The 13,675-nt window shown below is 38.4% G+C and overlaps 1 protein-coding gene across 10 annotated transcripts in view; it reads left to right on the top strand.

Annotated features, from left to right (window-relative positions):
- KIAA1328 (KIAA1328 ortholog) overlaps positions 1-13,675 on the top strand; it is a 336,489-nt gene that overhangs the window by 277,295 nt on the left and 45,519 nt on the right. For all 10 annotated transcript variants that reach the window (XM_017344119.4, XM_002713504.6, XM_089305780.1 and 7 more), the window contains one exon: positions 9,797-9,975. In XM_017344119.4, coding sequence (XP_017199608.4) covers positions 9,797-9,975 — 179 coding nt within the window. The remainder of the gene's footprint in view (positions 1-9,796; positions 9,976-13,675) is intronic.

Genomic DNA, 13,675 nt, shown 5'->3' with positions numbered 1-13,675 from the left:
CTACCTAATTTCAGGTATGTAAATAGAAATTATATAATCAATACAGTCTGGTATTCACATTAACATAGATAAACAGCAATGGAAAAGAAGAGTCCAGAAACAGACGCACACATGCATAGACTTCACTGATTTTTGACAATGGTGCCAAGAAACATGATGCAAAAAAGAAAGTCTTTTAAATGAATGCTGGGAATAATAGATATAGATGTGGGGGGAAATGAGCTTTGATCCCTACCTCACATCATAGCCAAAAAATAAATTTTTTTGAGATGTTAGAGCCTGTTTGATAATCAATCAATGTAATTTGCATATTAGCAAAATTTTAAAAAGGTAAAAAAGAGAAAACTTAATCTCAAACAGGTATATAAAAGGTATTCTATGTAACTCAACCAGTATTCACTCATTATAGGGGAAAAAATAGTAAACTTCCAGGAAACTAGAAATCTAGTCTAGTGAGAAGAGCATCTACAAGAAAATATCGGCGCTTGTGCAGAGTGAGGAAATATTCCACATTGAGGACTGTCCTGTGTTGGATGTTAGAGCAGAGCAGACTGAGGAAGATAGTGTCCATAGGGAGATCAGCCTGATGTCATGTCTTGTCACTAGGAAAGATAAGGGAAGCCTAATCACATCCGGGATAATACAGACAAGACTGGCTGGGGAGAGTGATATAGAGGAAAAAGAATTTTTCTTCAAACTTCATAGGTTTTAGTTTTTGTCTCCCTCAGTTTGCTTCTGTTCTCAGGTACCTGCCTTCTCAATGGCCACAACTGGAGCCTGCTGTCACTTACCATGGCTCAAAGTTGTAACCCCTTGGCTCTGGTGCCCTACCTTTCTAACCCAACTGCTTCTTCTTCAGTTTGTTTACATCTGCACATTTATCATATGCATTATCCCAAGGGTTTTTGTTTTCCTCGTTGTTCTGTTTTACCTTAAAGAGATACCTAAATCCTTTATTCAACAACAACAAAACAAGCTTCTAGTTAAGAAATGTGCAAAGGACTTGAACATGCATTTTTCAAATGTGGAAATTCAAATGGCCAACAGACACATGAAAAAATGCTCAAGATCACTAACCATCAGGGAAATGAAAACCTCAAGCACAGTATGGCTTCATCTCACCCAAGTTAGAATGGCTTTCAGACAGAAATTAACAAACAACAAATGCTGGCAAGGATGTGGGGAAAAATGTACCCTAATCTACTGTTGGAGAGAATGCAAACTGGTAAAGCCACTGTGAAAGACAGTATGGAGATACCTCAGAAATCTGAATAAAGATCTACCATTTGAATTTCCTCTCTTGAAAAATGCCTGTTGGAGAGAAAAAGAACTACAGACACTGTGGCAAAAAATGTCCTATGTGAAGGACCTTTGTGGATGAGACCCCAGTGGAAAGAAGTAGTCATCAAAGAAGGATGTACTTTTCTCTGAAGGGCAGAGAGAACTTCCACTTTGCTTATGGCCTTGTCTAAATACTGACGGAGTTTATGGGTTCAAAAAGCTTCCGTAGCCTAGGCAGCTCATGTCAAGAGCCTCAGGTGGTCACTGACATCATACATAAGAGTGTTAATTATTAAATTAACAAGAGGAGTCACTATGCACTAGCTTTCCAGGCAGGACCTCTGTCCTCAAAGAGTTGTATTATGAGAGTTAACAATAAAACTTTTTCTCAAAGATTTATTTCATTTTAATGTTTTAAGTAGAGGATATTCTTATGTCTAATAAGTTTTAGTTATGCCTAAGTGTCCAACTCCACTCCTTGTTTTCTTAGGTGCTTCCTTAATTAATGATAAAACTTGTTCTCAAGGACTTACTTTCCTTTAATGTATTAAATGGAAGACATTCTTATGTCTCATAAGTTATAGTTATGTCTAAGTGCTCACAAAAGATTTATCATTCATGGGTGCTTCTTTAAAGTTAATTAAGTTTCTAAAAAAAAAAAAGAAGTGAAATTAACTTCAAGATGCAATGACTTTGAACAGCCATTGTCTGTTGAGGAACAGGTTTTTTTTGTTTTTTTTTTTATTTTATTTTTTCGTGCGAATTGTTGAACTCTTTACTTAGTATAGTGTTGGTCTTCTGTGTATAAAGTTAATGGAAAATGGATTTCAGTAGAGAATGGGACTGGGAATGGGAGAGGGAGGAGGCAGAGGGGTGGGAAAGCGAGTGGGTAGGTGGGTATGCTGGAAAGAATCACTGTATTCCTAAAGTTGTACTTATGAAATGCATGAAGTTTGTATTCCTTAAATAAAAGGTTTCTTTGGGAAAAAAAAAAAAAGAAAGAAGTGCAGCTCGTCTGCATTGATACATGCATGCTATACATATTAAATACATCTAAGTTGAAAAACAGATTTTTAAAAATATTTTATGTTGATTGCATGTGAAGTATAATATTTTGGAAATATAGAGTTAAAAATATTAAAACTTTGTAAAAAGTTAAGTTTCTAAAATAAAGAACTGAAATTAACTTCAAGATGCAATGACTTTGAATAGCCCTTTTCTCAACTATTGAGGAACAGGTTTTTTTTTTTTTAGTTCAAATTGTTGAATTCTATACTTAGTATAGAGTTGATCTCTCCGTATAAAGTTAATTGAAAATGGATCTTAGTGGAGAATGGGACTTGGAATGGGAGAGGGAAGAGGAAGATGGGTGGGAGTGTGGGTGGGAGGGCAGGTATGGTAGGAAGAATCACTATATTCCCAAATTTGTACTTATGAAATTCATGAAGTTTGTATTCCTCAAATGAAATGTTTCTTTGGGGAAAAAGAAAAAGAAAAATGCCTGTTGAAGTCTTTTGCCCATTTCTGAACTGGATTGTTTGCTTTGTTGTGATTAAGTTTCTTGAGCTCTTTATAGATTCTGGATATTAATCCTTCATCAGTTACATAGTTTGCAAATATTTTCTCCTAATCTGTTGGTTGCCTCTTCACTTTGCTGAGTGTTTCTTTTACAGTGCATAAGCTTCTCAGTATGTAACCTCATTTGTCAATTTTGTCTGTGATTACCTGTGCTTCTGGGGTCTTTTCCAAGAACTCTTTGCCTATGCCAACATCTTCTAGTGTTTCCCCAATATTCTCTAGTAATTTAATGGTATCAGGTCATAGATTTAGGTCTTTGACCATTTTGAGGGGATTTTTGTGTAAGGTAGGGGTGTTGCTTTATACTTCTGCATGTGGAGATCCACTTTTTCCAGCACCATTTGTTGAAGAGTCTGTCCTTGCTCCAGGAATTGATTTTAGCTCCTTTACCAAAGATAAGTTGGTTTTAGATGTGTGGATTGATTTCTGGAATTTCTATTCGATGCCATTGGTCTATACATCTGGTTTTTATTGGTTTTGTTTGTATGCCAGTACCAGGCTGTTTTGACTATAACTGCCCTGTAGTATGTCTTGAAATCTGGTATTGTGATGTCTATGGCTTTATTTTTGTTTTATAACATTGCTTTATCTATTCGGAGTCTCTTTTGTTTCCATATGAATTTTAGCATCATTTTTTTCCCTAGATCTGAGAAGAATGTCCACAGTATTTTGGTTGGGATTACATTGAATCTGTAAATTGCTTTCAGTAGTATGGACATTTTGATGATATTGATTTTCCAATCCATGAACATGGAAGATTTTTCCATTTTTTGTTTTATAATTTTCATCATAGAGATCTTTGACATCCTTAGTTAAATTTATTCCAAGGTATTTATTTTTTTGTAGCTATGGTGAGTGGGATTGATCTTTTGAACTTCTTTCTCAGCCATGGCATTGTCTGTGTATATAAAGGCTATTGATTTTTGTGTGTTAATTTTATTTCCTGCCACTTTACCAAACTCTTCTATGAGTTCCAATAGTCTCTTAGTAGAGTCAATTGGATCCCTATATATAGAATCATGTCATCTGCAAATAGGGATAGTTTGACTTCCTCCTTCCCAATTTGTATCCCTTTGATTTCTTTTACTTGCTTGATGGCTCTAGCTAAAAATTCTAGGACTATATTGAATAGCAATGGTGAGAGTGGGCATTCTTGTCTTGTGCCATATCTTCTGGGAATGCTTTCAATTTTTCCCCATTCAGTAAGATGCTGGCTGTGGGTCTTTCATAGATTGCTTTAATTTTGTTGAGGAATGTTCCTTCTATACCCAGTTTGCTTACAGCTTTCATGATGAAAAGATGTGTTTTATCAAATGCTTTCTCTGCATCTATTGAGATAATCATATCGTTTTTGTTCTTCAGTTTGTTAATCTGATGTATCACATTGACTGATTTGTGAATGTTGAACCATCCCTGCATACTAGGGGTAAATACCACTTTGTCTGGGTGAATGATCTTTCTGAAGTGTTGTTGAATTCTATTAGCAGGTATTTTATTGAGGATTTTTGCATCTGTGTTCATCAGTTATATTGATGTGTAGTTCTCTACTCTAGATCTTCATCTTTTACCTCAATACTCATTCTCTCACTCAAGTTATGAATTTACCTCCTTTGCCAAGAAAAAAGTTCTTATTGAGTGACTGAGAAGATGATACCGCCACTAATGGAGGCACTGGTTTTCAAATGAAATTAATGCATTGCTTTATACCCCTTTCAGCTTTTATCAGATATGTAATCAGGTCAGCAGTTTTGGAGAGCACTGTGAGCTAGAGGACTCTATCTAGAAATCATGCTGAAGATATGGAGGTATAACAAGGGTGACCAAGCAAATGGCATGCGAAAAGAATGTTTAGGAATGTAAACATTTAAGGGGAAGGAAGGAAATGGAAGAGTTTCCTTCCAGTAAAAGAATGTGAGGAGAAGCCTCCAGCAACTAGAAAGCTAATCAGCATATTAGATCGTGAAGGCCAAGGCAGCAAACATTTTAAGAAAGGTGTCAGTAGCTGTGAGTGGTCTGGCAAGGAGAAAGACTTCAAAGAGGAAAAGCCTTCAATGTGTTCTTCAAAAATTAGTTGTGGTATGCACAAACTTAGACTATATCACCATTTGATCAGAAGTTTGGCAGAAAGGGGACAGAAAGAGGAGATGGTACTGGAATGGATATAGGGAAAGTTTTTTGTTTTTTGATTAATAAAACACATGCCTAGTTGAAGAAATTAAAATATTCAGAAATATAAAAATTAAAATATAAACATCTCAGTCACCCTCTCTTGATTTTGCTCTGGTTTGGCATTTATCCACCCAGAACTTCAAACATATTTCGTGTGTCTTTACTTTTATAAAAGTGAAATCATATTATATGTTCCATCATCACAAATGGCTTTTATTTTGTTTAGTTTCTCTTCATTTCCATAAAGAACCCTCTTTCTTGTTAGTGGCTGAAGAGTGTCCCTGAGAATGGATGTGTGCTATTATTTCCTCACTCATTTCCCCTGCTGAAGGTTTGCCTTCAATTTCTCACTTCTACAACCATGAAGGGACTTTAGAAAGTTTGTGGAATAATGGAATCAAGAGATAAGTTTGTTTTGGTGTAAAAAGTTTTGAAATTCATGTCTAGTTCTCTTATAGTATGCATTTTCCATGAACCTTTATTGAAAAAAAGGATTTTTTTTATTTGTAAGGCAGAGTTACAGAGAGACAGAGATCCTCCATCCATTGGTTACTCCCCAAATGGCTGCAACGGCCAAGGCTGGGCCAGAGAAAATCCAGGAGCCAGAAGCTTCTTCTGGGTCTCCCACATGGGTGCAGGGACCTAAGCACTTTGGCCATTTTCCGCTGCTTTCCCAGGCACATTAGCAGGGAGCTGGATCAGAAATGGAGCAGCTGGGAATCGAACCAGAGCCCATATGTGATGCCATCACTGCAGGTGGTGGCTTAACCCACTACACGACAGCACTTGCCCCATGAACCTTTTTGTTAAGAGGTTGATTTATTTTTTTCAAAGGCAGAGAGACAGAAATGGAAATATTGAGAGGTCTTCTGTCCATTGGTTCACATGCCAAATGCCTGAAACAGCCAAGGTTAGGCCAAGTCCTAAGAAGCCAAGAATTGCATCCAGGTCTCTAGGAGAGCAACAGGAACTCAAGTAGTTGGGCCATCATTGTTGCCACCCATTTGCATTAACAGGAAGCTTGACTGGAAGCCTGGAGTAGCCAATTCCCATTGGCACTCCAATATGGAATATAGGTATCCCAAACAGCAGTTTAATCTGCTGTACCATAGTACTGAACTTTTTGAAGTGCACTCATGATTTTGCAGTGACCACTGTTGAAAAAAATATTTTCATGCTCTTGTTCATGTAATTTTGTACCCTAAATTGTTAAAATTAGAATTTTTGAAAGGAGGTACACTTTTATTTTGTGTTGATTAAAGTGCTCTTGTTCTTACACCCTAGCTGACACTGAATATTACTTTAGTTTCCCACTTACGGGAAGACTTTTTAGTTTTAGGTTGTTGAGTTTTTGTTTTTATTTTTTTGTTTTTGTTTTGAGAAACAGAATTTCCATTATCTCTCTGAATCACCCCCCAAATGCCCAATACAGCTGAAGCTAGAAGCCAGAAACTCCATGTGGGTCTCCCATATGAATGGCAAGGACCCAACTACTTGAACCTACTACTTCCTGTTGCCTCCCAAGATGCCCATTAGCAGGAAGCTGGAATCAGGAGCAGAGCTAGCTTTTCAACCCAGGCAATCCAGTCTGGAATTCTGGCATCCCAACTGTTGGACTGCTAACCAAATGCCCACTCCCAGGTTTTAGTTTTTAGTAGAAGGTGTGATCTAGTTTTTAATATCAACAAAGAATCCAATTGAGGGAAGTTAGTAGGTTTTAAGAAAGAGGTGAACAACAGGCCATAGTCACAGAGGGCAAGGATCATGTTGGTATCAATAGTATGAATAAAACGTGTATTCTAAGATATTAAGACTACAAGAGCTGATGGGTGAGGGCTGGCACTGTGGTAATGTAGGTTAAGCCTCTGCCTGTGGCACCAGCATTCTATATGGGCTCTGGTTCCTATCCTAGTTGCTCATCTTTGATTCATCTCTCAGCTAATGGCCTGGGAAAGCAGTGGAAGATAGCCCGAGTGCTTGAGCCCATGCCCTCGTGTGGGAGACCCAAAAGAAGTTTCTGGCTCCTGGCTTTGGATTGCCCAGCTCTGACCGTTGCAGCCATTTGGAGAGTGAACCAGTAGATGAAAGACCTTTCTCTCTTTTTTAATTTAATTTAATTTATTTATTTGAAAATCAGAGTTACAGAGAGAGAGGAGAGGTAGAGAGAGAGGTCTTTTATCCACAGGTTCACTCCCCAATTGGCCACAACTGCCAGAGCTGTGCTGATCTGAAGCCAGGAGCCAGGAGCCAGGAGCTTCTTCCAGGTCTCCCACATGGGTGCAGAGGTCCAAGGACCATCTTCTACTGCTTTTCCAGCCATAGCAGAGAGCTGGATTGGAAGTGGAGCATCCAGGACTCCAACTGGCGCCCATATGGGATGTTGGCACTGCGGGCAGTGGTTTTACCCACTACACCACAGTGCCAGACCCAGACCTTTCTCTTTGTCTCTCTCTCTCTCTGTCTGACAGTGTACTCTCAAATAAATAAATAAAATCTTTAAAAGAAAAAAAAAGCATAGATTGGTGAATATTGAATTATATATAAATTCAGGGAGAATTTTTTTTCTTCAGCCATCTTTATTTTAGGGAAATTAGAAATCAAGTCCTCTATTGAGTTTGGTTTTTGAAGAAAACTGAGCGAAAACCTGTGTGTGAAATGGGATGAAGCAAGGAGCAGTCAATATTGGGAGGATAGACTGATACTTGGAGCTCAGCTGAGTGAAGAACGGATGCATTTGGAGAACTAGTAGTCATGGTCACATTCATTTTACTACAAAAATAAACATAGATGGAGTCATTGAATTTGCCTGGGCTTAGGATTTCTAGACTGAGATCCGTTTGTATTACATTCATGGTAAGGCACTTTATCTTCCCTACTTTCCTGGCCAATGAATGGAAGTTATATAACTTGAAGGACTCATCTGGTAGTGGATTTGCATGGGAAAGTGATCTCTGTGGTCTTGAAGGAAAAAAAGTTTTTTAACGAGTATGTGCTAACTAGAATATACAAAGAGATCAAGAAACCCAACAACAACAAAACAAACAACCCAGTTAAGAGATGGGCAAAGGACTTAAAGAGACATTTTTCAAAAGAGGAAATCCAAATGGCCAACAGACACACACAAAAAAGCTCAGGATCACTAGCTGTCAGGAAAATGCAAGTCAGTACCACAATAAGGTTTCACCTCACCCCAGTTAGAATGGCTTTAATACAGAAATCAATAAAAATCAATAAACAACAAATGCTGGCCTGGATGTGAGGAAAAAGGTACCCTAATCCACTGTTGGTGGTAATGTAAACTGGTAAAGCCACTATCGAAGACAGTACAGAGATACCTCAAAAATCTGAATATAGACCTACCATATAACCCAACCATCCCATTTCTGGAAATTTACAAAAGGGAAATGAAACCAGTAAACAAGAGTTATATGCACCCTCATGTTTATTGCAGCTCAATTCACAATAGCTAAGACATGGAATCAACCAAAATGCCCATCAGCTATCAGCTAAAGACTGGATAACGAAATTATGGGATATGTACACTATGGAATACTACACAGCAGTAAAAAAAATGAAATCTGGTCATTTGCAACAAAATAGATGAATCTGGAAAATATCATACTTAGTGAAATAAGCCAGTCCCAAAGGGACAAATACCATATGTTCTCCCTTATCTGTGAGAACTAATAGACCACCTAAAATTAAATCTGTAAAAGTAAAATTGACACTTTGAGAAGGGATGACTTGAGCTTCCCTTGTCTTGACTGTCAAGGAACCGTTTCTTTTTTCGTTTTTTTTTTTTTTTCTTTCATACTATTTGTTGAACTGTTTTTCTGAAATTTGCTTCTTTATTACAAACTTAAGGAAAAAATTTAGGTTTTTTCATTTTGAAATTTTTGTGGTGTTACTCTTCTTGCTGTTTTTGGTTTCTTTTTTGTAGAAAGCTTTTATTTAATAAATATAAATTTCATAAATAAAACTTTAGGAATATAGCAGTTCTTCCCCCATACCTACCCATACCTACCGGAGTATCATGAGTCTGTGGTGAACTTAAATTAGAAGAAACAGGCTGATGGAATAGTGAGGGGTAACGCATCATCTGAATATTTCTCCATAGAATAATAAAATGTTCTAAGAGAAAATGTGTTAATAATGGGAACACAGCTTATTAGAGAGGAATAAAAGCATATGTTCATTTTCATTAAAATTAGTCTTTTGTTCCATATTTGTCTTGTTGACTTTATAATGAAATTGTGTAAGGACAGAGTCCAGTTCTTCCACATACACTATTGCATTACTTCTTACATACTTTGGCTATGTAATAAATACCCTAACAATTTTTTTACCCTAACAATTGAAAATGAGAAACACAAATGCATTTGGAAGCACATTAGTGATATTTTAATCCCTAATGTTCATTTTTAGCACTTGGAAAACATTTTAGATATGCAAGTCTTGTTTTAGCATACTTTTTATTTCTACAGATATTCAACTCTTAGTCATACTCTGTGACTTTATTAGCAGTTTCATGGATTTGAGTCTCATTTCCCCAATTCCAAATGTAAGCTTTTTGAGGATATGGACCATTTCTTCTCCAAAATTGTTGTGGCAGGACACAAAATAGACCTTCAGTGAATTATTTAAATTATACTTCAATAAAGAAAGGAAGTTCTAACTGCTTTGAATTGCCATGCTGAATTTAAATACCTGTATGTGATCTCTATCCTTTTCTGTGCTCTCGAAGTTTCATTCTTGTTTGTTCTTTCAGTTTACTGAAGTCAAAGTGCAATGGCTGGCTACTTGAAGCATCACCATCCGTTAAGAAGCACCCAGACTCCGCGAGCAATGGTGAGAACAGGAGAGAGAAGACAGTTGGGTTTCAGTCACACATGGAAGATGATGCTCTCTGGACATGTCAAAAGAAAGATGCATCTAGACTCCAAAGAGGTAAGTTTAGCATCTGTAAATGCAAAACAGGAAGCTGAGGGGGAAGGTGGCTGCTAGCCATCGAACTGCAAAGGATTCCTGCAATGCTGAGCCACAGTGAAATATCACAAACTGACATGAGCCTGCAAGGCCGCAGGTAGCACATTCACTACATTATTGAATTGTGTCTGCATTTTCTCAGAGAACTGATGTGGTCAACAATAGGCAACTTGTCCCTGTTTTTGCAAGCAGCAAACTGTAAGAATTATTCAGCATTAACTGTGGTCATAGACACAAAACACTGTTTACAGTGAGTAAAAAGAACAAGAAATTGAACAGAAATCTCTTCTGGAAAAATGAACCCTAATGACTGTGGTTAATCCTAAATTGACTAGAAACATGAGGGAGGTGGAGGGGAGGTTGTAGACAACTCCACATTGTAGCTAACAGAGAATCTCGCAAGTCTAAAGCATCTATTGTCTGGCAAAATTGTAGGTGCTGGTCATACTTCCTATTTTATATGTGGTAGTTTTTTTAAAGAAGTCCATTGTAACTAGCTTTGTAAATTGTTGAGTGAAGCAAATTTGTTTCCTGGTTATTCTGGAGTAGCTTTTGTCTTCCGTGTCCTGGCATCCTTAAAAGAAGGGCTTTGGAAGAGAATGGAGCCAATCTGGGCTTCACTGTGCAGAGATATGCAGGAAACAGGGCCCCAGAAGGTCTCCGAGCCCCTCCTGCTTGCACCGTTTTTCCAGACGGGTTTTTTTTTTTTTTCTGCTCACACCATTAACCCCGATTTCCTTTCTATTTCCCTCTTTTTCCACTGGGCTAGCACCTTTCTCCCTCCGGCATTAGTAATCTCTGTAGCTGCTCTCACACGTATTTATTTGAGAATTGCACACTGCTTTGTGAGAATTTACAGGTATTCCTCCTCCTGCCTTTCTGCCTGCTGCCAGCTTTGTCATCGTGTTTTCTTTTTCAGTTTTAATTATGATCAATCTAGAAATTGTCTGGTCCTCTCCCAGGTAGCTGAGAGATGATAACTAGTCCAAACCTCAAAACTATCCACAATTTGAAACAAAAACAAAAAACGTTTTTGTTTGGCAAGAGGCAAACATACTCCTGATCTTCACTGCTTTAGGACAACTTAGATGCTTCTTTTTAGACCTTATTACCAAGGTCTTGAGACTTATTGTGCAAGATAGGATCTGCCATGCTTTCCATGTCGGTCCTCCCTCAGAGATGGGAGACTATTGCTTCAGCTTCCTCTGTTCTTAATCACTGCACTTGGGAGAGTGGAAAACGAATCAGGATTGGAGTGGGCGCACCACACAGCTTAACACAGTCTTCTTTCAGCGTGTCAGCCAACTTGTGTTGTGTGTCAGCACTAAAACAAAAAGGCAAAATGAGAAAAATATGGTGTAATAGCAAAAGGACAAATAACTTGTGTTATTGGTGAAGACCACAGCAACATTAGAAGGCAGCGATTGAAAAGGCACTTTGAGAGAGGTGTCATCAGGCCCGCCTCGCTGTGGTGGAGGTTAATCTCTCCTGGGCCCAACTACAGAAGCCGGAAGCCTGGAAAGGGCTTGCGTCCCCAAAAAATCAATTTCTAATTTGAAACAAAATCATTTTTGACTAACAGGAGTTCAGAACCCATTACTTTTGGCTGTATGGTCTGCTGACATTTCAGCACTTTCTGTTGTGCACAATGAATCCTAATAGTCATTTTATAATGTTGCTACACCAATCAATTTAGCCAAGAGAAAGCTGTTACAATTCTGCAAAGTTCTCAGGAACAGTTTTCGCTCATAGTTTTATTTTTCCATTAGGATTTTTTTGTTTGGTTTGGTTAGGAGAGAGGTTGTAGTGTTGCAGGGGAAAAATAGACACTTTTTCATCTTTTTAGAAGTTTTATCTTAAGGTATTCACAAGAACTGCTAACCCTCAACTTATGAGAAAGGCTTTCTTATATATGTTTATTCTAATATGCAGACATTAGGAAAATTTCAGTTTTTCTGTTCACTGAAGCAACTGGAGTTGCCTTTTGAGCCCCTGTTGGGCCAGCACCGTGGTGCTCACGGTCACTGTACTGGTGTTTGCTGCAGCATCTCACCAAGGGGATGCGTGGACTTCCTACGGTGTGCTGCCGTGGGTTGGGATACTCTGCTGATCGTCAGGCCAGTGACCTAGCACTAATTGCCTAAGTTACACTGCTTGGTTTAGTGCCTCCATAATTGCTTTCCCCGCTTTAGCATGTCTGAATTCTTTAATATACTTTTCTTGTGTCTTATATCCTTTGTTTCTTTTGTTATTGTCCTCTAATCATTAAGTACTACATAGGTCATTTGCTACAGGACCATTAATCTTTATTGCCAGTCTCTCACTCCTTTACCTCTCCTATCCTCCTCGCCATTCTGCCAACTTTATTGATGCTAAATATGTAAAAAAAAAAAAAGACCAGACACTTGTCTCATGAAACAACCTTGTGCTAGCAAAAATGTGCACAGTAATATCAGAATTCTGCTTAAAATATAAACTCTTTATTCATAAGTGTTTAGAATGTTGTGTTTTAGTTGCTTTTATTGAGCTATATAGAATGAGGGGACATTACTTGGGAAAAGCTAAACTTGGATCAAGAACCTTTAAAAGGTATAAATCTGGAAATACCTGATCTACATTCCTCTATTCCCTACCATGCAGCAGCAAAACACTCTCTCCCAGCTTGCCTAGAACTTCCCCTTCCTGAGCAATCACTCATCCCCTTTTATAAGAGCTCTCAAAGCTGGGGTGTTTTTTCCTATTATGCTGATGGGTTAGTGGAGGCTGGGAAGCTACTGAGCACACGTGTTCCAGAACTGAAATGTCACACATTGGGGCTTAGCCCTGTCCATTGCTAAGTCAGGCTTAAAGCCATTCCAAAGCCCCCTACTGCATTCAGAGCTGCCTCCTTGTTTCTCTTTCAAGGATCTCTAAATTCCCTTACAACGGTGAGAGAGGCTGAACCTGGAGTAATTTGGATTTAGCTGATGGCATTGACTATGCTCTTTATGTTGTCTTGAGGGTTTTTAGGTTATACTCATGTAATCTTACAGAGCAGCTGTCACTGCTCAAGTTTCCCTGAGTGACTCGCAAACACTTTTTCCCCCTGGAAGAGGATTATTGCAGGCTCTCTCTGTCTCTCCTTCTTGCTCTCTGTCACTCTGCCTATCAAATAAGTCAGTAAGTAAGTAAATAAATAATCTTTTTCAAATACTGTATTATTATTTGTTTGTTATATGTTTTGTCTTCCCCCACTAGAATATGAACACTATTTAACTCATAGTAGATGCTCTACGTGTATTTGTTGAATGAATTAACATAAAATCACATATATTGATTTTCCTTTCTATGGCCTTGTCCTATTTTCCCAAAATAAGTACCTAATCAGTTAGACCTTTGATCTCAGTGCCTCAGTGATTTAAGCAAAATATAGACTGTCCCTTCAGAGTCCTTATGATGATTGATTGGTGATGTCAGAGAGAAATCAGTAGAGTGGAGTTTTAAGAGTTAAGAAGGGGCCGGTGCCGCAGCTCACTAGGCTAATCCTCCGCCTTGCGGCGCCGGCATACCGGGTTCTAGTCCCGGTCGGGGTGCTGGATTCTGTCCCGGCCAGCTATCTGCTGTGGCCTGGGAGTGCAGTGGAGGATGGCCCAAGTCCTTGGGCCCTGCACCCCATGGGAGA

This window comes from Oryctolagus cuniculus, chromosome 10, assembly GCF_051225735.1.
Source record: "Oryctolagus cuniculus isolate XC-2025 breed Fujian yellow rabbit chromosome 10, ASM5122573v1, whole genome shotgun sequence".
In the NCBI taxonomy this organism is placed as follows: Eukaryota; Metazoa; Chordata; class Mammalia; order Lagomorpha; family Leporidae; genus Oryctolagus; species Oryctolagus cuniculus.
Note: the sequence above shows the minus strand (reverse complement) of the source record. Positions and strands in the feature narration are given on the sequence as shown.